Source organism: Ictidomys tridecemlineatus, chromosome 10 (assembly GCF_052094955.1).
Source record: "Ictidomys tridecemlineatus isolate mIctTri1 chromosome 10, mIctTri1.hap1, whole genome shotgun sequence".
Taxonomy (NCBI): domain Eukaryota; kingdom Metazoa; phylum Chordata; class Mammalia; order Rodentia; family Sciuridae; genus Ictidomys; species Ictidomys tridecemlineatus.
The window spans coordinates 91,508,491-91,533,508 of record NC_135486.1 but is presented as its reverse complement, the minus strand read 5'-3'; the positions used below and the strand labels follow the sequence as shown (position 1 = coordinate 91,533,508).

The following is a 25,018-nucleotide window of genomic DNA, read 5'->3' as shown; positions in this document are numbered from 1 at the left end:
ATTATCTAAGGAATAGTTTGGCTAGAATAATCCTCAACTACAAATAAACTATGGCCTTTATGAAATGGATGTTGATGATAATAGCAGCTACTACTTATTTAGAGCCATCAAAGAAACACTACTAAAGGTCATCAATTCTAATTGAAGCTTCAGATAAAGGGGGCAAAATCCTCATTTTCCAGAGAAGAAAGCAAAGAGGTGCAGTTAAGTTAAGCCTTGCCTAAGATAAACTCACAGCACTCTTTATTCCATTGTTTCCAAATTAATACCAGCTTACTATTTTAAAAAGGGTAACAGAAAAGAGCCATAAGAAATAGTTTGATATAAAACAAAAACCTCTCTTTGATATGGTCAAACCATCTGACATGCTTGACATTTTACCAGTTAAGCCTACAGTGAGGCATTTGCAATTTAGGTCCAAATGCCTACGTGAAGACATAATCAATAATCCTTTGACTCTATTATTATTTATTCATTATTTGAATAAATTATATAACCTCAAAATAACCTCTCCTTACTTCCTGTTCTTACATACTCATTTATTTACTCAATGAAATTTGCAGGCTTTGTAGAAGGCATCATGTTAGGTAAGGTATAAAGATTTCTTTTTTTTTTTCCTTTTTTAGTTTTCGGTGGACACAACATCTTTATTTTATTTTTTTTATGTGGTGCTGAGGATCAAACCCAGTGCCCCACGCATGCCAGGTGAGCATGTTACCGCTTGAGCCATATCCCCAGCCCAGTATAGAGATTTCTAAGATTAATCTATTCCTCCCCACTGAAACAAGGGAAAAAAAAATCTACAATAGTCAAACTAAATAGCGAGGCTTTTTTCTGGAAAGTTACCCAATAGAAACATGTGCCACAAAGATGAGCTAGTAGCTGTCTAGTAGCCACACTAATAAAAAAGAAATGAGAAATTAATCTTAACACTTATTATATGTTTCTATAAAATAATTATTTCAACACTGATTTTTTTATACTGTCTTCAAATCTGTACTTGAGACTTAGAGCAACTAATTTGTACCACCCACATCACAAGTGCTCAAGTGGCTACTATACTTAACAACACGGTTCTAGACCATCACACATTATTCATTAAACTCTGACTTAAGTGAAAATTCATATCTAGTACTTCACTAGGACATAGCATTGGGCAGCACTCAATAATCAGAGAGTAAAGGACATGTGCAACTTTACTTACTGAATTTGTGCACCACCCACAATTTGGCCCAGCTTGTATACATTCTCCACATGATTTGGCATTTGCTTTCAAACATCTATTTTTATCTGTCCAAAAAAGGAAAGGAAGCCAATTTATATGAGGTTTCAGAGAGAAAAAAAAAAGAAAAATCAGATTATAATGACAAATGATGCAATTTATACGTATGTTAAATATGAAAACTCTTAAGCTAATTACCAAACTAAAAGAGAACTACCCACAAGAGACTATGCATATTGGCAATGGAAGCCATATAAGAACATAGCTACGAACAAGGAATGCTGGCATATGCCTGTAACCCCAGCGGCTTGGGAAAGTGAAGCAGAAGGATTACAAATTCAAAGCCAGCCTTAGCAATTCAGTGAGGCCTTCAGCGATTTAGTGAGACCTGTCTCAAAATAAAAAGGGCTAACTATACGGCTCAGTGGTTGATTAAGTATCACTGATCTCAATCCCTGGTACCCAAAAAAAAAAAAAAAAAAAAAAACAAAGAACACATTTATCTATCTCTTTCTTGTATTTTATACCAAAGACTAGGTACTATTAATCTAACTATACATTTATCATTTTTTTCAGAGGTATAATTTCAGAATCTATTAATTTGGATGGTCATAAACAACATGAGTTTTCTTACAAATGGGTAAAGTATTACTTCTTTTCATGTGATTCAGGATATCACACCCATACTCTCACAAATGTCTTAGTAATTTTCATTTTTAGTATGTTAAATAACTGAAAAATCCACACTTATCAAATCCAAAATCCCATGAATTTTTAGTCTCTGTGTTCAAAATAAGTCTTAAATATTTCTTATTCCACCTAAGAACTCACATGCCTTTCATGTGGCAAACACAAATAAGAACTGCATTCACTGTAACTTTTTTTATTATAAACCTAATATTCTATATAGAAAATGGGAAAACACATGAAAGCATAACAAAAATAATCATTCACAATGTGCTCACTGAGAGATAACCACATTTTTTGTATATTTCTTTGTAGTCTTTTTTACTATACAGACATATAAAGAAATAGCAAGCAAATAAGCACATACAAACATTATTTTAAAGCAATTGATAATATACTTCATATATACAGTTTTATTACTGCTTTTAAACATTATTCCTAGTGTTTTATTCATGTTGTTAGAAATACTTCAAAAATGTGGCTTTCAATGACTATATAATATTTTATTATATGAATATAATCTAGGTAGTGTTGGGCAAAAGGAGACAGTTTCTAAGCACATGTGTACACAGCTCACAGTAGCTTGCTCACACACACAAACACTCCAAATACACACACACGCCCATATACACATGCACTTTGATGACCATTCTTACATATAAACCTCAGTACAGATCTAATAACTTCCTTATAACAAGTGTCCAAAAAAAGGACTACCAAATTGAAGAGTAAATCAACATCTCTGAAATCCTCAATACACACTAATTTTTGTACAGAAGTAACATACTAATTTCTATTCCACCATGCAATATATACATATTATTTTGCCACAATTCCAATTATACCAAGTACTTAAATATCAAAAACTTTAATTCATTTAACAGGTATACATTAGAATATTGACTCAATTATCAATTATTTAATGTATCACATTTGTTGTTTGTATTTACTGATCATTTCTTTTTGTAAAATTTCTGTTAGGTGTTTTTGCAAGTTTTTCTATTATCATGTTCATGATTTTTAGTGGCTTTCCATACATATTAAAGAAGATAAGCCTTTGTTTAGTTTCATTTATGGTGTTCTAACATACAGATATTGGACTAATGATTTTTAATAACTCAAATTTATCAAGTTTCTTTTATAAAGGAGTTTTCCTTCACTTTTACATGTAGTAAGTCTTTCTGATTCTGAGAGCAAACAATTCTACTTTTTTTCTATTCAATGTACTTTTTTGAGATTTGGAGACTAGATTTGGGTACCTACTATTCCAGATGTGGACACACCATGCGTCACAGGATTAAATGTATCTTTAGCTTTAGTTTCACTGCTCTTCTACATGATGCCAACATATTGGAAAACTTTTTCATCCAAGGGTAAGAACATTTAGAAAGTTAACATTTTTAGGTAATAATGAGCAGTTCATAAGTCAGCATTCTACAGATTTACTTTATTTCTTTCTGAATATATTACATGCTTTTGCTTTCTCTCTGCTCACTCAAACACTTTATACTTTCAAATGATTTTTGTGTCATCTATCCTGCTCTTCTATCATTTCAGCATTTTACTAGTCAACCTGCCTATCAGGCAGCAGGTTAGAGTCATGTCTGACCATGAAGGAACTGCAGGCCCTTGGAAGGACCTTGCTCTTCACTCATGATGAGATGTGACCACTGCAGGGCTTTTAGAAGGAGCAGCATGATCTGACTCAGGTTTTCCAAGGATCCAACTGATCAAAGAGTGGCATAAGATAAAAAGATAATTAGAAAACCTTTTTTTTTTTTTTTTTTACCTGTTTGACCAAACACGCAGCATACTGAACTGATCAGTCCAATCCAGAAAACCAGTTGTAAATTCATCTGAAATATAAAAAAATGTGTAACGTTATATTAAGAAAATAATAAAAAAATATATTAAACATAACAGGTGCCACACTCCTTATCTTTGGTTGAGGTTAATTTTATAAACAAAATACCTCTCAAATCATTCCTCTCTAATCCTCTCCACATCCCCATGGTTTCTCTCCACTAACTAGCTCTCACCTTTTACTTATACTACTCAAATAACTTGCACACCAGATCCCCATAATTCATTCTTTTCTAAATAAATGTTTTTTAAAATATTTATTTTTTAATTATAGGTGGACACAATATCTTTATTTTATTTTTATGTGGTGCTGAGGATCGAACTCAGTGCCTCACGCATGGTAGGCAAGTGCTCTATCTCTGAGCCACAACCCCAGCCCTAAATAAATGTTTTAATATTGAACTAGTAGTGCTCTAAAAAAAGAAGAAGAAGAATATCAAGTACTCCCCAACGCCAGAAAACTATGAAAAGTCTTTCTTTGTCCCATATAATTTCCATCTCCATGGTCTCCTGTGTCTCTCAGGAGCAAAACATGCACATGCAGATGCCTCAGATACCTGACTACTATACATCAATTTCAGTGAACTTTTCAAAACCTGTTCTAGTCATCCCTCTACTTACAACTCTTCAATAGTCCTCATTTCTCCTCAGGTAAAAACCAATATCCTGTAAAGGCCCTAACTCAATTTTAAGGTTGTTTTATTGTTACTTTTTCTCTTTGTTAAGGAAAAAAAATGCAAGAAATTAGTAAAATATTCAGTTTAATTCCCTACACTTTCTAGATCTACAAACTAGACTAAAAAAAAAAGAAAAAGAAAAAGAAGAAGGAGAGTAAAAAGACTCAGGAAAAGTCTTGAGTGTCTTTTAAAATTCCTACAGAAAAAAATCAGGTAACATTCTGTATATTAAATAGACTACCTCACCATCCAATCATTAGCTATATAACTATTTTCTCTGAATCAAAGTTTTCAGAGTTTCACAATCTATACCTTACCAGATGCTCAAAGATGGATACTGTTAAAGGTTCCTAAACCTTTCTACCCTTTAAATACTTACTAGACCAGCACCTAGTCTAATAGTTATGCATAAGTATCTGCCCTGCCACAAGAATATAAAAAAAAGCAAATGTATACCCTCTAAAAAAGTTTAGCTTTACTAGTTATCAACATTCACATACACACACACACACACACATACACACACACACACAAACACACACACACACACACACAATATAAGGAGAACTAGTGAGGGGGAAAAAAGTCTTTTTTAATTTTTTTTAATCTCCCCAAAAACCTATTGCAGATAGCTGTAAGAAAGTGGTAGCTCTGTAAATTGGTGTAATTTTGAGGAAAAACTACAAAATATGTAAAAAATGTGTCGCAAAATGTGTGAAAATAAAAAAGCATAAAAAAATATTTCTCCCAACTTAGCAAATTAGCTACTGGAGAGTTCATCCTATGGTGAATAAATAACTTAAAATATGAAGAGAAATCACCAAAGAGATAAAAGATGACACACATGCATATGTTTTCAGTATAGTACTCTAGTACATTTATACTTGGCAAAATGGAAACATATAATAGGACAATGGTGAACTCTAATTGCATCAAATTTTTACACTATTTGACAATCATAAAAATAATAACATGCTGCAATATTAGAAAGTTTAGAGGATATTGTGTGCAAAGTATGTACCAATCTCAAAGGAACGCAAAATACCAATAACTAAACATATGAGAGTAACCAAAGAGATCTGGAATGACAAAGAATTATATGCATAATATAAAGGTAATAGGGACTTTGTTTTTCTAAACTCCTATAATGTTTCCTTCTCCTCTTTTTGCTCTCTTATAAAAACAGATTAACTGTGTGAAATTTTTTTCTTAGTAAATTTCCTTGGATAAGAAAAAGTTCATTGAATTCCACATTAACACTGAAGAGAAATTTTAAAGACCCTCACCTTCACGGGCCTACATTTCATGATGTTAGTCTGATAGCTCAGACAGAGGGCTCTAAGCTCTAGTCCAAGCACCCCTAGGATACTTGCACTCAATGTTGGCATCACAGAAACTGCAGATAAGAACAACTTGTGTAGTCACATACTTCACAAGTGGGTTCAGACCAGAAAGTTCTGTTATATCTTAAGTTGGCAGTTGTGCTTACATGCAACTACATCCAAGTGACTGACGAAACCTAAGCATTACAATTCACCTTTTAGGACCTGCCTAAAAAGCTTAATGTGTAGTAAATCCATACAGTCTATAATACTAAAGAATTCACATAATGTGATCAATTCCAAAGCCAAAATGAAAATAATTTGGAACATGAAGATTTCTGAGGAAATGCACCACTATGGTAAAGAGTATATGGGCAGTTTCTATAAAAGATGGAACAAATATTTGTCCCATATAAGGATGAATGTATATTTATTCAGGCTACTTTAAAGACCACTGGAGATTTTGAGAAATCTTTCAAAATAATATATAATTCAGAGATAAAACTATTAAGAAACATTTTATGTTTCTTAATATTCTGAGGCTACATCCCTTTAGAATATTGCTTTATCTGCCATAGTTCCTTTCCTTCTAAGAACCTTGACAAGTCAAACAACAACTCACCACAACCCTGGCACTGCTGGAAGAGCTCCAAGCCCAAAAGCAAGCAAAAATGTGGCTCAAGGCCCCAGTGGTTAAAAAAAAAAAGAAGAAGAAAAAAAAAACAGCTGAGAGAACAAGGATGATGGCTGCAAACAGCTTGAGGACAAATGTCAACTCTTCAGACTATTCAGCACACTGGAACAGAGAGGAGTTGACACTGGTTGTTGGTGTCTGTAAAAGGCTTTCAGGGAAATGAAGCAGCAGCAGAAGATGACAGTAATTAAGAATAAAGATCTATGAGGACAAAGAAGAGGACAGTGAATAAGAAAATGGCCAGGCTGCAGTGAGGCACACCTATAATCTTAGTGACTCAGGAGGTTGAAGCAGGAGGATCACCAAATTCGAGGTTGATCTCAGCAACTTAGCAAGGCTTAAGAAACTCAGTGAGATACTGTCTCAAAATAAAAAATTAAAAGGGCTGTGGCTATAGCTCAGTAGTAAAGTGCCCTTGGTTCAATCCCCAGTACCCAACCCCTACATACACACAAGAAGAATATGTGCTATGAGGACAATTAGAAGAGCTTGTAATTAGAAGAGGCCACCGGGGAAGCAAGCAGTAGAACATTTTAGGTAAAGAGCCACAGCTTCCCCTTATCAATCCTAATGTAAAGAGCCACAGCCTCCCCTTATCAAGCCTAACAGTCTTTGGAAGGTACTGGGAAATCCTCTTGTATGTGTGTGGAGAAATGGAAAGAAGACACACCAAGTGTCTTTTATTTCAAAACCTCTTTACGGAGCACTTCCCATAGTAGCTTGGGAACAACCCCATAAGACTCACCTGGATACCCTCCCCAGGCCAAAAACCACAATCTTTTTGGAGAAGGACCTTTTCATCAGGTGATTCTTATGTTCAGAAAAGGTACTAAATATTTCCTACCAATGGCATTCCACACAAGACAGCCTGTTGGGAGACAACAGGAAAAAAATGCCATTGAGACGTTGTCCTTATTCTATTTGGGTCTCTTTTTCATAGTCAAAGGTCTAAACTTCTTGTCTACACTGGTCCCCATTTCTTAATCATTTCCCCTCTCCTCAACCTACTACAACTGACATACACTCCCCACTATGTGTATGAAACTCACCATATAAAAGAACTCTTTCTTGGCCTCATCTACCTGAATCCCTTCATTCATAAATTTTTGACTAGCTATAACATGTACTGAGGCACCCTTAATCTATTTTCTTGGATTCTACTTGTTATTCCACTCTGCGACACTAGAGGTCACTCCTCAGGTTTTGTGCTATATCTGGAAATACAAATATTGCTGCCTCAAGGAACTTTTGAGTTCGGTTCAAAGACAAAAATACAAATAATTACAGTATGATGTGATGATTTCTGTAATGAATATAGGACACAGCACATTGAGAATACTGAAATCCCAGCAGGTGTAAAGGCTTCACAGAGAGGCAGGATTTCAGACAGAATTGAAGGCACATAAGAGGCAAGTAGGAAGATAAATGGAGAGATGATATTCCAAGCCAAAATCTGTGCATGCGCAGTGTGGGTCCTAAAGGGATTATAGCAACTCCTTTCTAATCTTATTGCCAAAAGTACATGTTTAGGTGTCCATTCCCAAGTTAGAATTTTTTGTTTCATCTTTTCTCTTTGTGGAAAAAGACCAGAAAAAAAAATTATGTGTTTTTGTAGTTATATCTTGTTGATGAAATAATGAGCTATTACTTTATCCTTGTCATTTTGCCATAAGTACAAATTATATTATTTTAAAACACTAAAAAGGACAAAAAGAATCTTGAAGTGCTTAAATCACTCCAAGACTTAAAACATGAGTTAGAAACAGCAGAAATGGAGAGCAGGCAGTCAGATGGAGCTATATGACTGAGAGCTTTAAATGCTATCTATGCTGAAAGAGTTTAGATTCTATTGTATAAACAGTAGGGAAACTAAAAAAATTAAATTAAATTAAATTAAAAAATTTTAAAAAAAACTTGGGCAGGATAGCACCATAACTGCATATACATGGTAAGAAATTAGCATGAAAGAGGATGGGTGGGAGACAGGTGCTAGAAGATAGACACAGCAGTTACCACAAAGGTTTGATTAAGAGGTGAATCCAGACAATAGTAGTAAATGAAATGACAAGGGCGTGACTACAGGTAGCTAGCTATGTGGGCTCTAATAATTTGCTTGAATAAGGAAGGGGGCAAAAGAAAGAAATCTAGAACAAACAACAGTCTAATTTATGGTGTTCTGTTTTTCTCTGTCATAGTTAAAAACTTGCATTGAAAATAAAGAACACAGAAAAGGGAATGGAGCTAGGGAAGAAAAATGATGTATTTTTCTTGAGAAATTTGAATGTGAAATGTCTGCTTGTAGTGTAGGGAAAATACCCCCAAGGAAGTGAAGACACCTCCTGAGAGGAAAAGATACATGGCTCAGGATCTCTAGAGATAGGTCAAAGTTAGAAATATAGACATTGGAAGTGTCATTACTGAGGTGGTAACTGAAATTAGAAAAATGAGAGAAATTTTGTGAAGAATGCTCAGGAAGAAAGGAGAGCTGGTGGCAGACTTGAAGGGTGAAAATACAGGAATGAGGGAAGAAAAGGAGCCAGGCATCCAGATCCAGGAAGTATAATACCCTGAATACAGGAGCAGTACATTTTTTCCAAGGTGGAGAAGAGTTCACTCAGGACAACTGCTGGGAGAAAAGGATGTGGGGCTGAAAAAGAGCCAGGTGAAGAAAATTAGAAAAGACACAATAGGCCTAGAGAGCAATGCTGAGGGACTGGCAGGTATTGCACACCCTAACTTACAAAAGTACATTTATAAAACTCATCTCACCTGTACCTATCTTTAATATTTGTCTCCCCTGATGGAGTCACGGCTCCAAGAGAACATGGCCTCATGTTATTCACAGCTCTAGCACTTAGAATCACTTGGCACAAAGTCAATGCTCAAATTTTTTACTGAACTATATTAAATTATATATACTTTGTCTAATATCTCTCAGGAAGTAAGAATAATTCTTCTGAATTAGTTAATGTGCCAACGCTTTCTAAATAAAAAGAATTACTGTAGATACCCTAGTGATGATAATTTTCAAATTTTTAAGCCATCTTAAAGCTAGCTGTAAAAATGTGTCATGCTCACAGTTCTTAGACATTATGAAGCAAAAAATTATTAACAAATAAAAACAACACTAAAACAATAATTAGTTCTAAGGTAGCCAACCAGATAATACAGAGGAATATCCTGTAGAAATGTTCAAATCTCTGAGGATACCTCCATGGGTCCTAAGACACTAAATCTGAAATCAGTGAATTATCTCACCAGTTTGCAGGGCAAGCACAGGAGGAAGAAAAGGGGACAAAAAAATAGTGGTGCTATCAAAGGTCACACCTTCTCTCTGTTGTCTGGGTGCTAACACACAAGAGGATAGGAAGGGAAGAATAGAAGTTCAGTGGATTAGACAAAGAGGATTGAAGGGAAGAGGGGGAAATGGGAATACGAAACACAGTCAAATGAATCGGACATAATTTTCCTACGTACTTATATGAATACACCATCACTGTAACTCCACATCACGTACAACCACAGAATGGGATCCTAATTAGAATAAGTTATACTCCATGTATGTCAAAATACGCTCCACTCTCATGAATATCTAAAAACAACAAATAAAAAAGTTAACAAAAAAGAAATAGTGTGCTGACAACAAGTTGACAACAAAGAGGGAAAAAGTTAAAGGACTAGAAATGACAATGGGAAGGTAACACTGAGGGAATCACTAAAAAACAAGGAAGTGCAAAGTGAGCCAGCTAAAGTTTAAGTCCCAAGTGTTCAAGTCTGGAAACATAATAAACATTCAGGTAGTATTTTGAAGTTATCCTAAGTGGCATATCTTTTGCTCATTTTTTTTTTATAGGTGCTCCACATCTGGAATAACTGGACATTTCAGGAAAGGAAGTCTTAGGTGAAAAGTCTTAAGTTAAAGTACATATATCAGTGATTGTTTCAACAGGGCCCGAAACAAGGACTGCGTACAGGCAGTTTAATCTGGAAGCTGACTCCAGGGAAAGAGGTTCTTTGAAGAGAAGAACTAAGACAAAGAAAAGGTCAATATAAAGATACTTAATTTATCACAGTGGATACCTGGGAACTTGATCATGCATAAAGACCCAGGGAGGGTCAACAGGGAGAAGTAAATTCATCACCTCTAGTCCCCACAGGTGAAAAAGCTGTCCTTACTCCTCACATTTCCCAGAACTTCAGCTCATGTGCCCAGAGGGTTGCCATTCCCTTCTCACAGGGACAGACAAGAGGCCCGGGGGAGAAAAGCAAGACTGGGGCAAGATGAAGTCAGCCAGAAATGAGTCATAGGACTATTCCCAGTAGCAGAGGCTGGAACTAGAGGGGAGGTAAGAAGATGTGAGAAGAGCAGGAGAGATTCCTAATATAGTGAATGAAGGTCAATGGAGTTGAAAGAATTAAAAATAAAATAATTGTTAGAATAGTGAGAAGTTTTATTAGCATGAATTCTTGAGGATCCTAATGATGGCAAGAACTGGAAAGGAAAGAATGAATAAGGTGGTGATTCAAATGTAGCCACACATACATATATTAAAACAAACATAAAGATGTATGGAACTCGCACTCATCTTCTGTGAATGTGTACCGTTGACTTGCCTGAAGAACCTGTCATCATCTAAAAGTCGTGTTATGCCTTCTGTAGCACAATGTCTTAATAGTTAACAAGTGAAGAAACAAAATAAAGACAAAGATTTCCTGAAGTACCAAAAACATAACAAAACAGGAAATTTCAGAAGAGCAAGCAATGTGTTGTACCAACCATTGCATATGATGGATAGCACAGAAATGAGTGTGTGGACTCTGAAACCAGGATGCATAGCCTCAAACAAAGGTGGTGCTGGTACTAGCACATGATCTAATCTGTATCTCAGTTTCCTCATCTCTAAAATAGAGACAATAGTATTTACTTTATAGGGATTCCTAAGTTTAAATAAGTTGATACATATAAAACAATATCTGGCATATTATAAGTACTAGGTGTTACTTGTTACAATTATTAAGAAACATTACACAAGAGCTCCAAAACAACTAGATTAAATAAAGTAACTATGTTTGAACATTTTGCTTTTTTCAACTGAAAGTATAGAAAACTTTGGATGGTTCCACTTTTGGGAAGACATAATACAGAAGGACAGTGAAAGGGTTAGAAATAAAGCCACTACAAAAAGATAAACTTATGTCAATTATAACCATTCAGTTATTCATTTTGAACCTGATGACTTCAATATCAAAACCTAAGTATTATGCTGTTCTTAGGTACCACATCTTCAGTTGGATTATTCTATTTAATGTGCTTTCTCACACTTACCTTCCTAACAATTTGTATGTAAAACAATAAAAGCAACAAAGTCCAAGTAAGTGTTTAATATTAAACAAAACAGTTATTTCTGAAAGCTAATATCACAGACTATCTTTTAAAAAAGATCAAAAACAGAAATAAGGAAGAATAATTAAGGATTGTTAGATCATGGGAAAGAAAACTTAGCAGAGTCTAAAAGAAAAAAGAAAATCACCCTTGAAAAGACAGTTTACTAGTAGAAGCCTGAATCAAAATTCTGTGGCATATTACTCAGACAAATCTATTAGCCTGCCTGGGCTGAGAGCAGTGGAGCATGTGGGTAATCCCAGTGACTCAGAGGCTGAGGCAGGAGGATCACAAGTCTGATGCCAGACTCTGCAACTCACTGAGACCCTGTCTCAAAATCAAAAATTAAAAAAGGTCAATGAATATAGCCCAGTGGGAGAGACTTCCTGGGTTCAACTCCCAGCAAGTGAAAAAAATTACTGGCCTGATTTCATTCAGGGACTACTCCCCATTGTGGACTACTAAAAAAAGGAAGATCTATTTGGCAAATGAGAGGGTCACACTAGGCACTAAATGATTTAAGGTAATTTATAACAAAAGATATTTCATTTACTTTTAAAAAATAGATTTATATTTCAACACAATGACTAGAACAATAATGATAAAAATAATGGCATCTAACTATCTCCTCCAAAGAACTGTATGAGATGGAGAACAATATCATCTTTGTTTTACATTTTACAGATGAGGAAATCAATGCAGAAAAGTAAAAAAAAAAAATTCACAGAATTTTTTCAGAATCAAAAGTTTCAAGAATTGAAACTTGACACCTGAAATCAGAAGTTGTAACTCAAAGCCAACTTTGTGCTTCACTAAAGTGTTATTTTATTTATTTATTTATTTTTTGAAGGCCTACTTCATCACTATTTTAAAAGAAAGAACACTGAGTGTTAGAACTAACTCAGGGCATAGAAATGGAACAGGCTTATAATGTTCTATGAGTTTGTTCACTGGCATTCAAAGTGAGAAGGCCAACAAAAGTTATTTTAATTGTCACATTTCACAAGTATAGACACAGGACTTGTGTCTTGCTCATACAGAAGCATTTCACACTATGATCATTTTTTATCACGTTTAGTTTTATCTAAGGAGTCATAATTCATTCCTTGAGCAGTAAATGTTCTTAAGAATATTCTACAAATAAACTAATTTTCATGGTACAATTGTTCATATACAACTTATACACATAGTCTCACAGTAATTTTATGCAATATTTTTAGTGTGTCTGAAAATGACTGTCATCTGTGACATGAGTTCAGTTGTAGAATTTTCCATTTGTGCCATGTTGGTGCTCAAAAAATTTAGAATTTTGGAGCATTTCAGAATTTTAGATTAGAGATGCTCAATCTATACTATCTTTGAAGGAACATTACACTTCAGAGAAAAAATAATTTTTTACAAAAAGTAGTAAGTTGTGTTTATTTCAGTTTTAAAATAAGCCAATTCTCATAAAAGCAAACTCATATAAAAAAAGAAGTATATACCAGATTTCCTCCTTTCTTTATACAAGGGCACATTTGTATTCACTACAATTACATGCAAGCCAACAAACATTTGTTGCATACCTACCATGTGTCAGACATGTAAGTGACAGAACTACGATATGAAATATGAACCCAGGCCTTATTTGAAAGCCCAAGCTTTCAATGTAATTAGGTATCTAATGCAAAAAGCTAAATGTTCTCACCATTCAAATACTTCCCTTTTGTCATCATACCATTTTAAAATCTTTTCACCTCAATGGTGGTGAAGATCTGATACCTCTATCAAGGTATACTTTAAATCCCTTCTGTCTGGCAGGAAGAGGCGTGGTGGTGACTATAAAGGTGTTTATGGACCAAATAATATTCAAGAATTAATGATTAATACAATTTAGTAGAAAGAATGGAGAAGAAAAGTAAATAGAAGGGGTTAGAAAAGAGAAGTGGATAAATAATCTAAGACAAAAATGTAAGTAACATTTAATTTGAAGTGTTTTCTCCAATCCCCTATAGATAAATACAAAAATAGTCTGAACTAGAAAACATCCTAAATATCACTACTCCCACTCAGCAGAAAAATGGCATTTTAAGGCACCTGAAGCCCTTTTTCCCTAATGATAATGAGGCTACTAACTTCAATAACAACGTTTGGTTGCTCCAAAGAGACAAGTTCAGAAAACAACTGAAAACGGCTTACAACATGGTCAGACATACTTTAAGACAAGTATAAAAGAATAAAGATAAACTTCATCACTAACAACTATTCTACTCACCATCTCCAGAAATATGAAGATACAGATCAATCATCATCACTACACAGAATAAAAGGGCAAAGGAACTATGCAGAATGGACATACTCCAGGTTAGGGGGAATAAAAAATCGTAAAAGATAAATGTCTTGGGGAAGAAAGGAGTAAAGGTTGGGATGACAGCACCTAAGAAAATCTTCTACAGACAAAAAGTGAAAGTAAGTGAAGAATCTTGTATGAAAATATAATAAAATATAGATGAACTCATTATACTCATCAAGGAATTTAGAAAATCCCAAGTAGGTCTTACAGTGATTAAAAAATAGTTAAGGCTTGGGGCTGGGGATATAGCTCAGTTGGTAGAGTGCTTGCCTTGCATGCACAAGGCCCAGGGTTCAATCCTCAGCACCACCACCACCACCTCCAAAAAAGTAAGACTTTCTGGGGAATATAGCTCAGTGGTGGAGCTCCTGGTTAGCATGCTGGAGGTCCTAGGTTCAAGACCCAGTATCATAAAACAATAAGACTTCAAAACTAGAAGAAAAGTACAGAGAGATAAAGAAGGATTAATTTAGATTGGACTCCTTCAGAACTGACAAATGTTGAGGAACAGAATTAACATAACAAGAAAAATCACACAGAACTCAAATTAATAATTCAAGCTGATCAGATAACAGAGGTGGATGGACTTGGAAGGCAGAAGGATCACAATTTCAAAGCCAGTCTCAGCAATTGAGCAAGGCCCTAAGCAACTAAACAAGATCCTGTCTCTAAATAAAATATAAAAACAAGCTGGGGATGTGGCTCAGTGGTTAAGAGCCCCGGAGTTCAATCCCCAGTAACCCCCCCCCCAAAAAAAAATCCAAAAGGAGGTAAGGTACAAAATAAATTCAAAGACTGCAGATGGATAGACTTAAAGGTCCAAAGTGGGGAAAAAACAACAACAACAACAATACTGTAAGCAAACTGTTAAGCCATAATGGGCAGGGCTAATCCAAACTGATGACCATGAAAAATTGTCTGAACTTAATTCTTCTGAGTTAGCAACTTAGGGGTAAGAAAACTTGCTTTGGGGAAATTTACAAAGGTAATTACGAATAGAGGAAGCAAAAGCTAACCATTCTGATTAATAAAAAGTACTTTTGCACTACATAATTTTAGTTAAGGAGAATCTTTAAACTACATTCCCCAAATGCATAACTTTATCCACTTTTTAAATAGATTATTCTAAAATTCTTCCTTGATCACATTAATTTTGACTACATATTTTGTTTTATCTCCCAGCATGGAATAAGCAAAGCACTGGGCATATTATAAATATATAAATGTTTTAAAACCAAACTAAATAGGGAAAAATCAATTTTTTATTTTACTAGCTGGGAATAATATCTACTTCAGAATTGTTGGAAGAATAAAATATAATCATAAATATAAAAGCTCTTACCAAAAATTATCTTTATAGTTATAATTTATTAGATTACTGAATTTTTTGTTGTTGCTTGCAGTCATTCACTGTGGTCATGAGCTTCTAAAATAAGATTCTGAGCAACTATTTAATAACTGTCGATTTCTATGGGGGTCAGGGAGGCGTTGTGGACTGAATCAAGGGCCTTGTACATGGTAAGCTTTACACTCTACCAGATTAGATCCTAACCCATGCAACCCATGCTTCTTTAATTAAAAAAAAAAAAAAAAAAATTCACTATTGTATTTTTCTTACATTTTCCTGACATAACATTATACTATAACATAAAATATACTAAATATGCTTTCTCAAACTAAAGTCTCCTTCCCCAATAACCAAACAAGACCATACCACTTCCTTGTTAAGAGAAGCAATGAAATAATGTGATATGAATCATACATAAATCATAAAATACTGGATGTAGAGGGGAAACTAATAAATCATTAATAAAGAACATGAAAGCTTATTTATATATTCATTCAATAAACAATTATTACACACTGAAATGTGACTTCTATACTTCAAGTGGTACATATCTGGTTATGCATGTATATATTTTTCTGATCCCATTTTTAGTAGACTAAAAATATATTCCTTAAGCAAAACAGAATAGTAATTAGTCTTTTACCTTTCTGACTTATTTTGGTTGGTCTTCATTAGCTCTCTGAGTCTTCAACAACCACAATAAACAGAATTAATACTCCTTCTGCTGTGGTCTTAAAACATACTCCTGATCCTGCCTAGCACAGTGAATGACGAACTTTCAATGATGTTCAATAATTACAGTGTTATTTTACTGTGACATAGTGTTATTTTTATTCAAAATTGCAACTAAATGCATTCATGCCAGTCTAGAATAAAAATTCAAGCCTTCATTTTATATTTCATATGTAATTTTGTATATATAGGTACACATTTTTTCCATGGGTAACAAAGCAGCCAAGTTATACTTGCTAAGTAGTTAGGATTCTCCCTTTAAATGTACTGTCCTTTGAGTATGCCACACATCTGTCATCTATATCTTGGCTCAGCGAGGCACACAGTTCAATCCCTGATACCAAAATATGTATATATCTTTGCTCTTACCATTCCAAACTCAGGCCTCTTCTCCTCTAATAAGTCTTTCAAAACCACTTAAGCCAATATGATGTTTTTCTCAAAAACTATTAGCAAATATTATCTGTTTCGGTACGTTGTGTAAAATATTCTTCAGTATGTGTTCTGTTTTCCTGAGCTGAAAACTACTTGTCCCAGCTAGATAATTCACTCAGTATCAAAGACCACACCAACTTCTTGATCTATGCTCACTCAGTACACCATTTTTGTCTCTGGATAAGTGATAATATACTGATACACTAAAATGTAATGTACAACTGAGCTACACCCCAACAAAGAGCTGATAGCAACAATTTCATCCGTCAGCACTGGCAAATATTAGAGTGGTAATTTGGCACAGCACCTATGCTCTCTGATGATACAAAAAAAGTGGTTGCTCATGGAAAGAAAAAGAAGTGCACTCTACAGTACTCAGATCAGACAGTAACTATTCAACTCACAGAATGACAGAATGAGAAATGTAGCAGATATTTTATAGTGTGGTGTAAAAAAAACAATCCAGAAGGTGGAGTATTTTGACAAAGGTCACAAAAAATTCAATGGCAGAGCATGACCAGGTTTCCTACCCTCTGTTAGTCTTTAAATAAATTACCAAAGAGGGACATAAATTATTAAGTTTCTCTGACTTTACATTAAATATTTTGTGGGAAAACCCCACAAATCCCAGTCACTAAAATGTCACTCAAAGGAACCACAAGTTCAGACAAGAAAGAGGAAAGGGAAATGCTTTTCTAGACCCCTCTTCCTCAATTTACCCTTCCACTGGTAAATACTGCCCAGATTCTGGCCCATTTCACTCCTTTGGTATTTACACCCTCATGGTACAGCTTCAATTAGCACTTGCAGGCTAAGAATTCCCAACCAGACATCAGATGTCTCTCAACCAGACATCTTTTTTATTTTCTGATCTCTATATTCAGCTACACTCTAGACATCTCTGCCTATGCCCTGTGGTCACCTTAAAAACAAAAACAAAAAACAAAACCTCAACATTATAAATTCATCATCATTTCCCCTCCTCCAGCCAACCAGGACTACCTCTTGTGGTCACAAATCCTACCTTGGTGAATGGCACCACATAGCCAGCACCCTGTGTCACACTAGGCTGCTTCATTTCTCTAACCTCAGACACCAAAGCTTATCAGTTCTGCCTCCTAAACATTGTAGTTCTTGTGTACCCACCCAGACCATCTGCTATACCCAGGATTGCCAAATCTGTTGGTTTTTCACCTTTATCACTAAAAAAATTTGGAATATGCATGTAAAATATACAGAGCTTTATGGCAACAGTGTAAGATATTGTAAACCATAATAAATTTTTGAATTTTAAAATGATAAAATTTAAAAACATACATAATAGTAAGCCTAAAATTTTCTTCCTAATACTCTTGTGAGTCATTTTACATATCCCTAAGGATCAGAAAACTGCACTTTGGAGACTCACATAAGGAGACTGGTCATGTAAGAGATGTCTATGTGTGGGGCTGGGATTGTGGCTCAGTGGTAGAGCGCTTGCCTAGCAAGTGCGGGGTACTGGGTTTGATCCTCAGCACTACATAAAAATAAAATAAAGATATTGTCTCCAACTACAACTAAAAACCAAAATATTAAAAAAAAAGAAATACGTTTGTGTGTTTAGATATGAATGTACATATATTTGAAGCAGCTTTTTTTCCTCTCTCATACATTATTAGCAAAACATCAGTCCTTAAAATCTTACAAATAAGCATTTTTAAAACAATGAGAAATTAACAAAGTATAAGTATAGCTTGGCTCCTTTTGCATATAGCTCCTGAAAAGGGTCCGTTTTTGACCTCTACTGAACTATCTTAAGATATACCAATATTATGAGTTTTATGACTTGCACCTTCTTTAACCTCAATACATTTCAGCATGCTACAGCTGCAGATCCTGCTATTATTTCAGAATCCAGAAGACTAAGGCATTCTTTCTTTCCTACTCTTACCCTCCCTTCCCCTGGATTCCCACCTCTACAGCAACAACATGAAAGGACAGATGAAAATCTCAGGAGAACATATAATCAGGAACAGAATAAACACTAATATTATAATACAAAATTCTGCATATTTACACAATATAATTCTCTAGGATTCCACCTACCACTTGACAGAGCCTAACCCCCAAGAACAGTGAGGAAATCTAAAATTAACAAGTCCATCCAAATTCACTCAGATAAATTCAGCTTGTTACACATCCACAATTCTAAATATAAAATCTCAGAACTCAAAAGTTCTCTGAAACTTTGGCCAGTTACAAGCTGTTTATCTCATCAGTAGACAGAACAGTTGAGAACAAGTGTGCTTCAGAATATAGTGAAAAGAACATTTTCTTCAGAGAGAATACTACACTCCCCTCAGCCCAACAGTCACATTTATTTATCAAGAAGCCAAATAGATATTACATTAATTGGCAAGCATTCTCGAGAAAAATAGCAACTGGTCAAAAACATTTAATTTTCGGGGCTGGGATAGTGGCTTAGTAGTGGAGTGCTCGTGTAGCATGCACAAGGCACGAGGTTCGATCCTCAGCACTACATAAATATAAAATAAAGATACTGTGTCCACCTAAAGCTTAAGAATAAATATTTTTTAAAAAGTTTAATTTTCATTAAGATAAAGTGAAGAGAGGTCCCGGACCAGTGACCCTCTTGGAGTTAAGAATTTAGAAATATCAAGTTAAACTACATTTTCATTCAGTGATGATAACTGGGGGCAAATTTAAGTTATACTAACCAGAAAACTAAGAAAGCTGCCTGAAGGTTAAAATTACTAAATGCAATGATTTTTTTAAATTGTTGATTCCATCCTATCATGCATAGAAAATTGAGAGGATTAAAAAATCTTAATGTAGAATTTCAATCTTTAAAAAAGAAAACCAATATACCAAATACTTAAAATTGTTGGCCTGGGAGGTCAACACATATGAGTTAAATTGGAATTTACGTGTTTTCTAGTTACATAAGTCTTTCTAGTAACATCATCTACTCTCTACAAATGTCTGTAAACAAAAAAATACTGATCTGCTTCATCTCTTTTCTATTTCTCACTTCATCATCTTCAGTTGCTTATTTAATATTGATCAATATTCCAAAATTACTTAAAAACATGAACATCACCATGAATCTCTTTAAGTCCCTCTTGGGGACTTAAGTCTTTGACGTCCACAAACGTAGACTAGATAACTTTCAACTAATATTTCTTAATAGTTTATTAACATGTTCTAATATATAATCTACTGTAAAGGGTGTGTGTCATATAAAAAAAAGTCTAATAAAAATTCATCTAGTACTTACTTTTGTACCATCAAAACATCAATAAAAAATAACTTCCTAGTAATTCTACTCACCTAAATACATAGAATACAGACCCCCAAAAACCTTACTAATGGTGCTATCAATTACATTGAGACATTTTTACAACCAAGGAGAATTGAAGAGGAATCAATATATTTTTTGAGCATGTACTCTCAGGTAGATGTTTTTTTACATTTTACATTTGATTTTCACAACCATCCTGCAGTTAAGGTGGTTACACATGGTTCAAACATAGGCTCTGGAGCTAGATTCCATGGGTTCTCCAGGGTCTCCTGAATGATCACAGGCAATTTACTTATGTTTCCCATACCTCTGTTGCTTCATTTGTAAAACAGGTATAAGAACAATACCTAAGCCTCAGCAGAGCCATTCTAGAATTCAAGGAGATAATATGTGCAAAATGCCTAGAGGTAATCATGGTCCTCACTGTCATTACAATAATTATTATTCTTGTTCCTATTTTACAGATGAGGAAACAGAAGCAATGTAATTGGTGTTAGATTTCCCATTCAAAGTACAAAGTTGATGAAATAAAAAGTCTTCAGGTTTTAAATGAGAATTCTCAGAAATCCAACTTGTTTCGAAGCATAAGAAAGGGCATGTAGTGAAATGATAGGAGGAACAGGTAGGGTTTTAAGTCTTGTGGACAAGTGGACACCTGCCAGGAGGGTCGGCCTTGGCCCTGTGTCCCGGTCCTGGTCCTGGTCCTGGTCCCGGGGCCCGGGGCCGCCCCGCGGTGGGGCTGGCGACAGATTGGTTTGTGTCCTTTGTACTTCTAAACTCAGAAGAGAAGAACACATGCCCGCTCTGCGCCTTCCTTCCCTAGCGGCTGCGGATGCCAACTTATGCCCGGGCCTACCCCGCACCCTCCCACGCCGCGGGCGCTCTGAGCTGCAGCACCGCTTCTGAAAGTTGGGAGGCGGGAGCAATTCCGATCCCGGGAGCAAAAGACCAGGCTCCACGTTGCTCACAGAAAAAGCGGCCAGTGACAGAAACAGAGAGAAAGGGGTAGAAAGCGTCCAGAACCATTCAAAGACAAGTCCTCGGAGGCTTCGACCCGCTCTCGCCAGCACGGACCAAAGCCGGGGGTCCCAATTCCCACACGGTGCGGGGTTTCCAACACCTTAACCGCGGAGCTCAGGGCCGCAAGACCGCCGCAAGGGTCGCTAGAAGGGGCAGGTGTGAGAGTGGCCAATGGAGGGCCCCCGTCCTCCGCCACCACCGCCCCCCGACGTGACAGCGCCCAGGCCCGCGACCCTCCCACTCGGACCCGGGCTAGGGCCGGCTCTACTTTCAGAGTCCGCCTGAGCAGGGGAAAGGACAGCGAGACGGGGCCAGGAAAGGCAGGAAGGGCCGGGAGCCGGGCGAGGGCGGGCAGCGAACGCCGGCTCCGACTTCCTCTGGTGCCTGAAGGCTGGAATCCCGCCCTACCCCCTCCGCCCCGCGGCCCTGCCCGGCCCTGCCCGGCCCTGCCCGGCCCCGCACAGAGGTCCGAGCCAGGCTCGGCCGGCCGGGCAGCCCGGAGGCCGCGCGCCCTCCCGCAGGCCTCAGCCCCTACCTTCTCCGGGCGGCGTCGGGTCCCGGCACGGTCGGCTCGGGCCTGCTGCTCCGCCGCTCGCGCTCGGCCTCTCCCGCGGGCTGTAGCGGCCTCCAGGTCTCGGGCGCGGCGGGCGGCGGCGGCTCCTCCTTCTCAGGGGCGGGAGGAGGAGACTCCGCCACCGGAGCCGCCTCCCGGCAGGAAGCGACCCTGCGGCACCGCCTCCTCCGCGCGGCGGCTCCTGCTCCTGAGGCAGTCGCCGCCGCCCTCTCCCTCCGGAAACGCATTCCTCCCGGGCCGCGTCAGCCAAGCCTGAGGCGAGGAGGAGAAAGAGGCTGGGAGACCCGGGCCTAGACAAAGGAGCGGGCCTGGACAAGAGTGGGCCTGGGGAGGCGGCGGTGGCCGGGGGAGGGACCCTGTGGAAGCCTTGGCTGTGCCTCTGTAGCCTTCTCTGCCAAGGGAGGGAGGTGTTGGGGAGTGTCCCAGCGCTCCGCAGGCCCTTGGTGAGCTGTGGCAGCCTCCCTGAGACTGGACCTACTTTCCTGTTAGGCCCTGAGTTGTGCTTCCTCAAAGTCGCACCTTCGGGATTTGATCCCTGAAAGTCCTGGGAGCTCCCCCGCCACTCCCCACTCCCCGGGCAAATTAGAGGGCTAGTCTCCACCCTGCAGGGCCTCTTGGGGACAAAAAACGACACTGTCCTCTCAAAAGGGAATTAGCTAGAAGCAAGGTTTTTCCGGTGTAATAGTGTGCCTTACTTGTCTATAAGAAACTTGAAGATTTAGAAAAGAGCTGAGTGGCAAGAAAGGGGAGGGGAGGGGGCGGGGCGAGGAGGGATGAGGAACTTTTAGAGGAAAAACTGATGAGTTGAGAAGATGCTTTTGGTAGATTTATCTGGATGTCCATGTGTGGGGAAATAAGGATGAGAAGGAAAATTCTCAAATATGAGAGTACATATTCTCGTTTCTCCTCATTTTTTCCCCTCTTTAGGTGGAGTTGGGGGCTGGAAAAAGAACATTTAGAAGAAAAGGGAAACACTCATTATGAGATTGACTGGGCATATTTTGATTATAGAGGATTGAAATCTGTACCAACCAACATCATACTGAAACCTGGTAATACAGACTATGTGGCTGGCAAGCTGCCATCAGGTTAGCAGAAAATGTGGGTTGCCACCTGGGGAACTGTAGCACCCTGTTGGGAACAGAGAGAGCTCAAATTACCAGATTTATGAACCTGCAAAGTAGTGTTTCTGTTGTTAGAGATTAGAGACTGGGATGCTCATTTGGCCGTCAATATTAAATAGAAGATGAAGTGATCCCATCTATGGAAAATCTGCACGTTGCTCACTAGCAAAATCAAATCTATTGTTTAGCCAGTCTCTGAAGACCTCTAAGAAATGAGCATTATTTCTCCTGACTAATGTTTGGCAAGCTTAAGAGGCTAAATGATATTTCTATATTAGCAACCCTATTAGAATTCAACGTTCTTGAATTTAAAGGTATTGGCTTTACCACTGTTCAAAATTGGTCCATTCTTAGCAAAGGAAATTGTATAGTTTGAGATAAAGCACAATCTATCCATATTTGACTTGCAAGGATCTGTATTTCCCAGAATTTCTTCCCTATGTGTGATTTGGTGAGTTATTAACAATTTTTGCCACAAAAACCTTAATGATGTCCACATTTACACAACTCTAAATTAGTCCCTCAAAGTATCAAGCAAAGTTCCAAGACACATAATCGGGTTTCAGCTAATATTTGATAAATGAATGAATAGATTCTCTTGTTCCCCAGAGATCAATCTAGAGCATTTGCCTAAACTGAATTGTGAATAGCAATTTACATGCAGAATGCATGAGCTATGAGGAAAAATGAAATTAAAGAAATATATTCTTTAAGAAAAGTAGTAGTTGGTCAGGAGTATGACTACTTGTGATCTCATTCAAATATTGACAAGTGCATAGTTAACTGAAATTTATGAATACTCCATAGAAAATTGATCTGCCTTATAATGCTTAAGGGGAAATCCTATTAAGTAGATACAGTGCTGATTACATTGCTAGGTCACACCTTGATAGACCATTAAATTCAAGATAAATCCATACCTTACCCACAAAATTTCCCAATTGTCATAAATTGTTTTCTACTGTCTCATGTGTCATCATTATGTTAAATAACTAGAGTTGTCCTTTTCTTTAGTTTTGGCATCATATTACTTGCTCTTCAAAATATAGAAGGTTCTTCAAACCTACTATTTTCCAAAATTAAGTTTCAGAGTTGTTCAATGAAAATGTTGCCATGCCTAGGTTTATTTCAATTAGCCTTTTATTCCTATTTCTACATAAAATTATAAAAAGGCTTCCACAAATAAAAGAAACCTTTATTATTAAGATGCAAAAGAAGCTAAAGTCTTCTCTGGAAACCTTATTTTCTCCTTGCAACAGTGGGACCACAGTGGATTACTGAGCTTAAATTTAGTAAATTGAATTTAATTGTGATTATGAAGCACTGGATTTGAAGTATAAGTGAGTCAATGTTGTCTTCAGGAATGGACAGCTATCTCTCTCTTGTGGACTGAGCACTCTTGGAATTTAGGCTCTCAAATACTATTCCCTTCAGTGAGCCACAAATCATCCCATGGTAACTTGAAGGCTTTTCAATCTTTGAGAGTAGAAACCTCCTTAAACAGTATAAATTTTTATGAGCCAACAGTTGAGTACACATCCATTTATAAATCATTTTTCAAGCACAATAACATTCAGAAGGTAAGACCACCTCCCCACCCCAGGGTTAGAACAAAGGATGAATACCTGCATTGTGAGAATAGATGCATACCCAAGAACAAATTTTTCCATTGATTGGCATAACACAGTTCCATTTTTAAATAAGCAGAGTAACTTTGTGTTCTGGTATCCCAAGATAGTACCAGTTTGTTACTGAAGCATAATTATTAATAGTTCCCCTTTTCATTCTCAAAGTTATATTCTGTTATGAATTATAAATTGTATGGTCACCCTATGAATAAGGATGTTCAGACTATGAAGAGCAAGGAGTAACTAGAAATTCAAGGTAATTCAAAGGGACATATTACAAATCAGGTTCTAGGTTTATAGCTAAAGATCAATTTCAACTGATAATAGTAAAAGTAAAAGTGCATGGGGGTGAGTGTACAGAATTAGGCAGTTCCTATAGATGAAGAGACCCTACCGGTGGATTTAATTAGGGAGAAAAAATCTTGAAAGTAGCCTGGCTAAACAACAGAACTTGGATTTTAAATACCATTATAAATGAATATGATTGTGGTTAGAGCAAATTGATTGATGGTGACTAGGTGAGTCTTTGGCTACTTTTCCAAGAACCATGTCTACAGAGTGACCTAGATACATTTTTCTCATTGGTCACATCCAGCTACTTAGAATATAACTTCTTAAACATTAAAAAAGGAGGAGAAGGAGGAGAATGGAAAGAAGAAAGGGGAGGGGGAGGAAG

The 25,018-nt window shown here is 36.9% G+C and overlaps 1 protein-coding gene across 2 annotated transcripts in view; it reads right to left on the bottom strand.

Moving 5' to 3' along the window:
• The window catches only part of Itgb1 (integrin subunit beta 1), a 47,670-nt gene extending 25,981 nt beyond the window's left edge, over positions 1-21,689 (bottom strand). The window contains exons 1-3 of one of the 2 annotated variants that reach the window (XM_078023427.1): positions 21,552-21,689; positions 3,699-3,765; positions 1,205-1,290 (exon numbers count right to left, since the gene is read on the bottom strand). In XM_078023427.1, coding sequence (XP_077879553.1) covers positions 1,205-1,290; positions 3,699-3,765 — 153 coding nt within the window. In that variant the 5' untranslated portion in view covers positions 21,552-21,689. The remainder of the gene's footprint in view (positions 1-1,204; positions 1,291-3,698; positions 3,766-21,551) is intronic. The other variant, XM_078023428.1, reaches the window with a different exon arrangement.
• Positions 21,690-25,018: the final 3,329 nt, after the last annotated feature.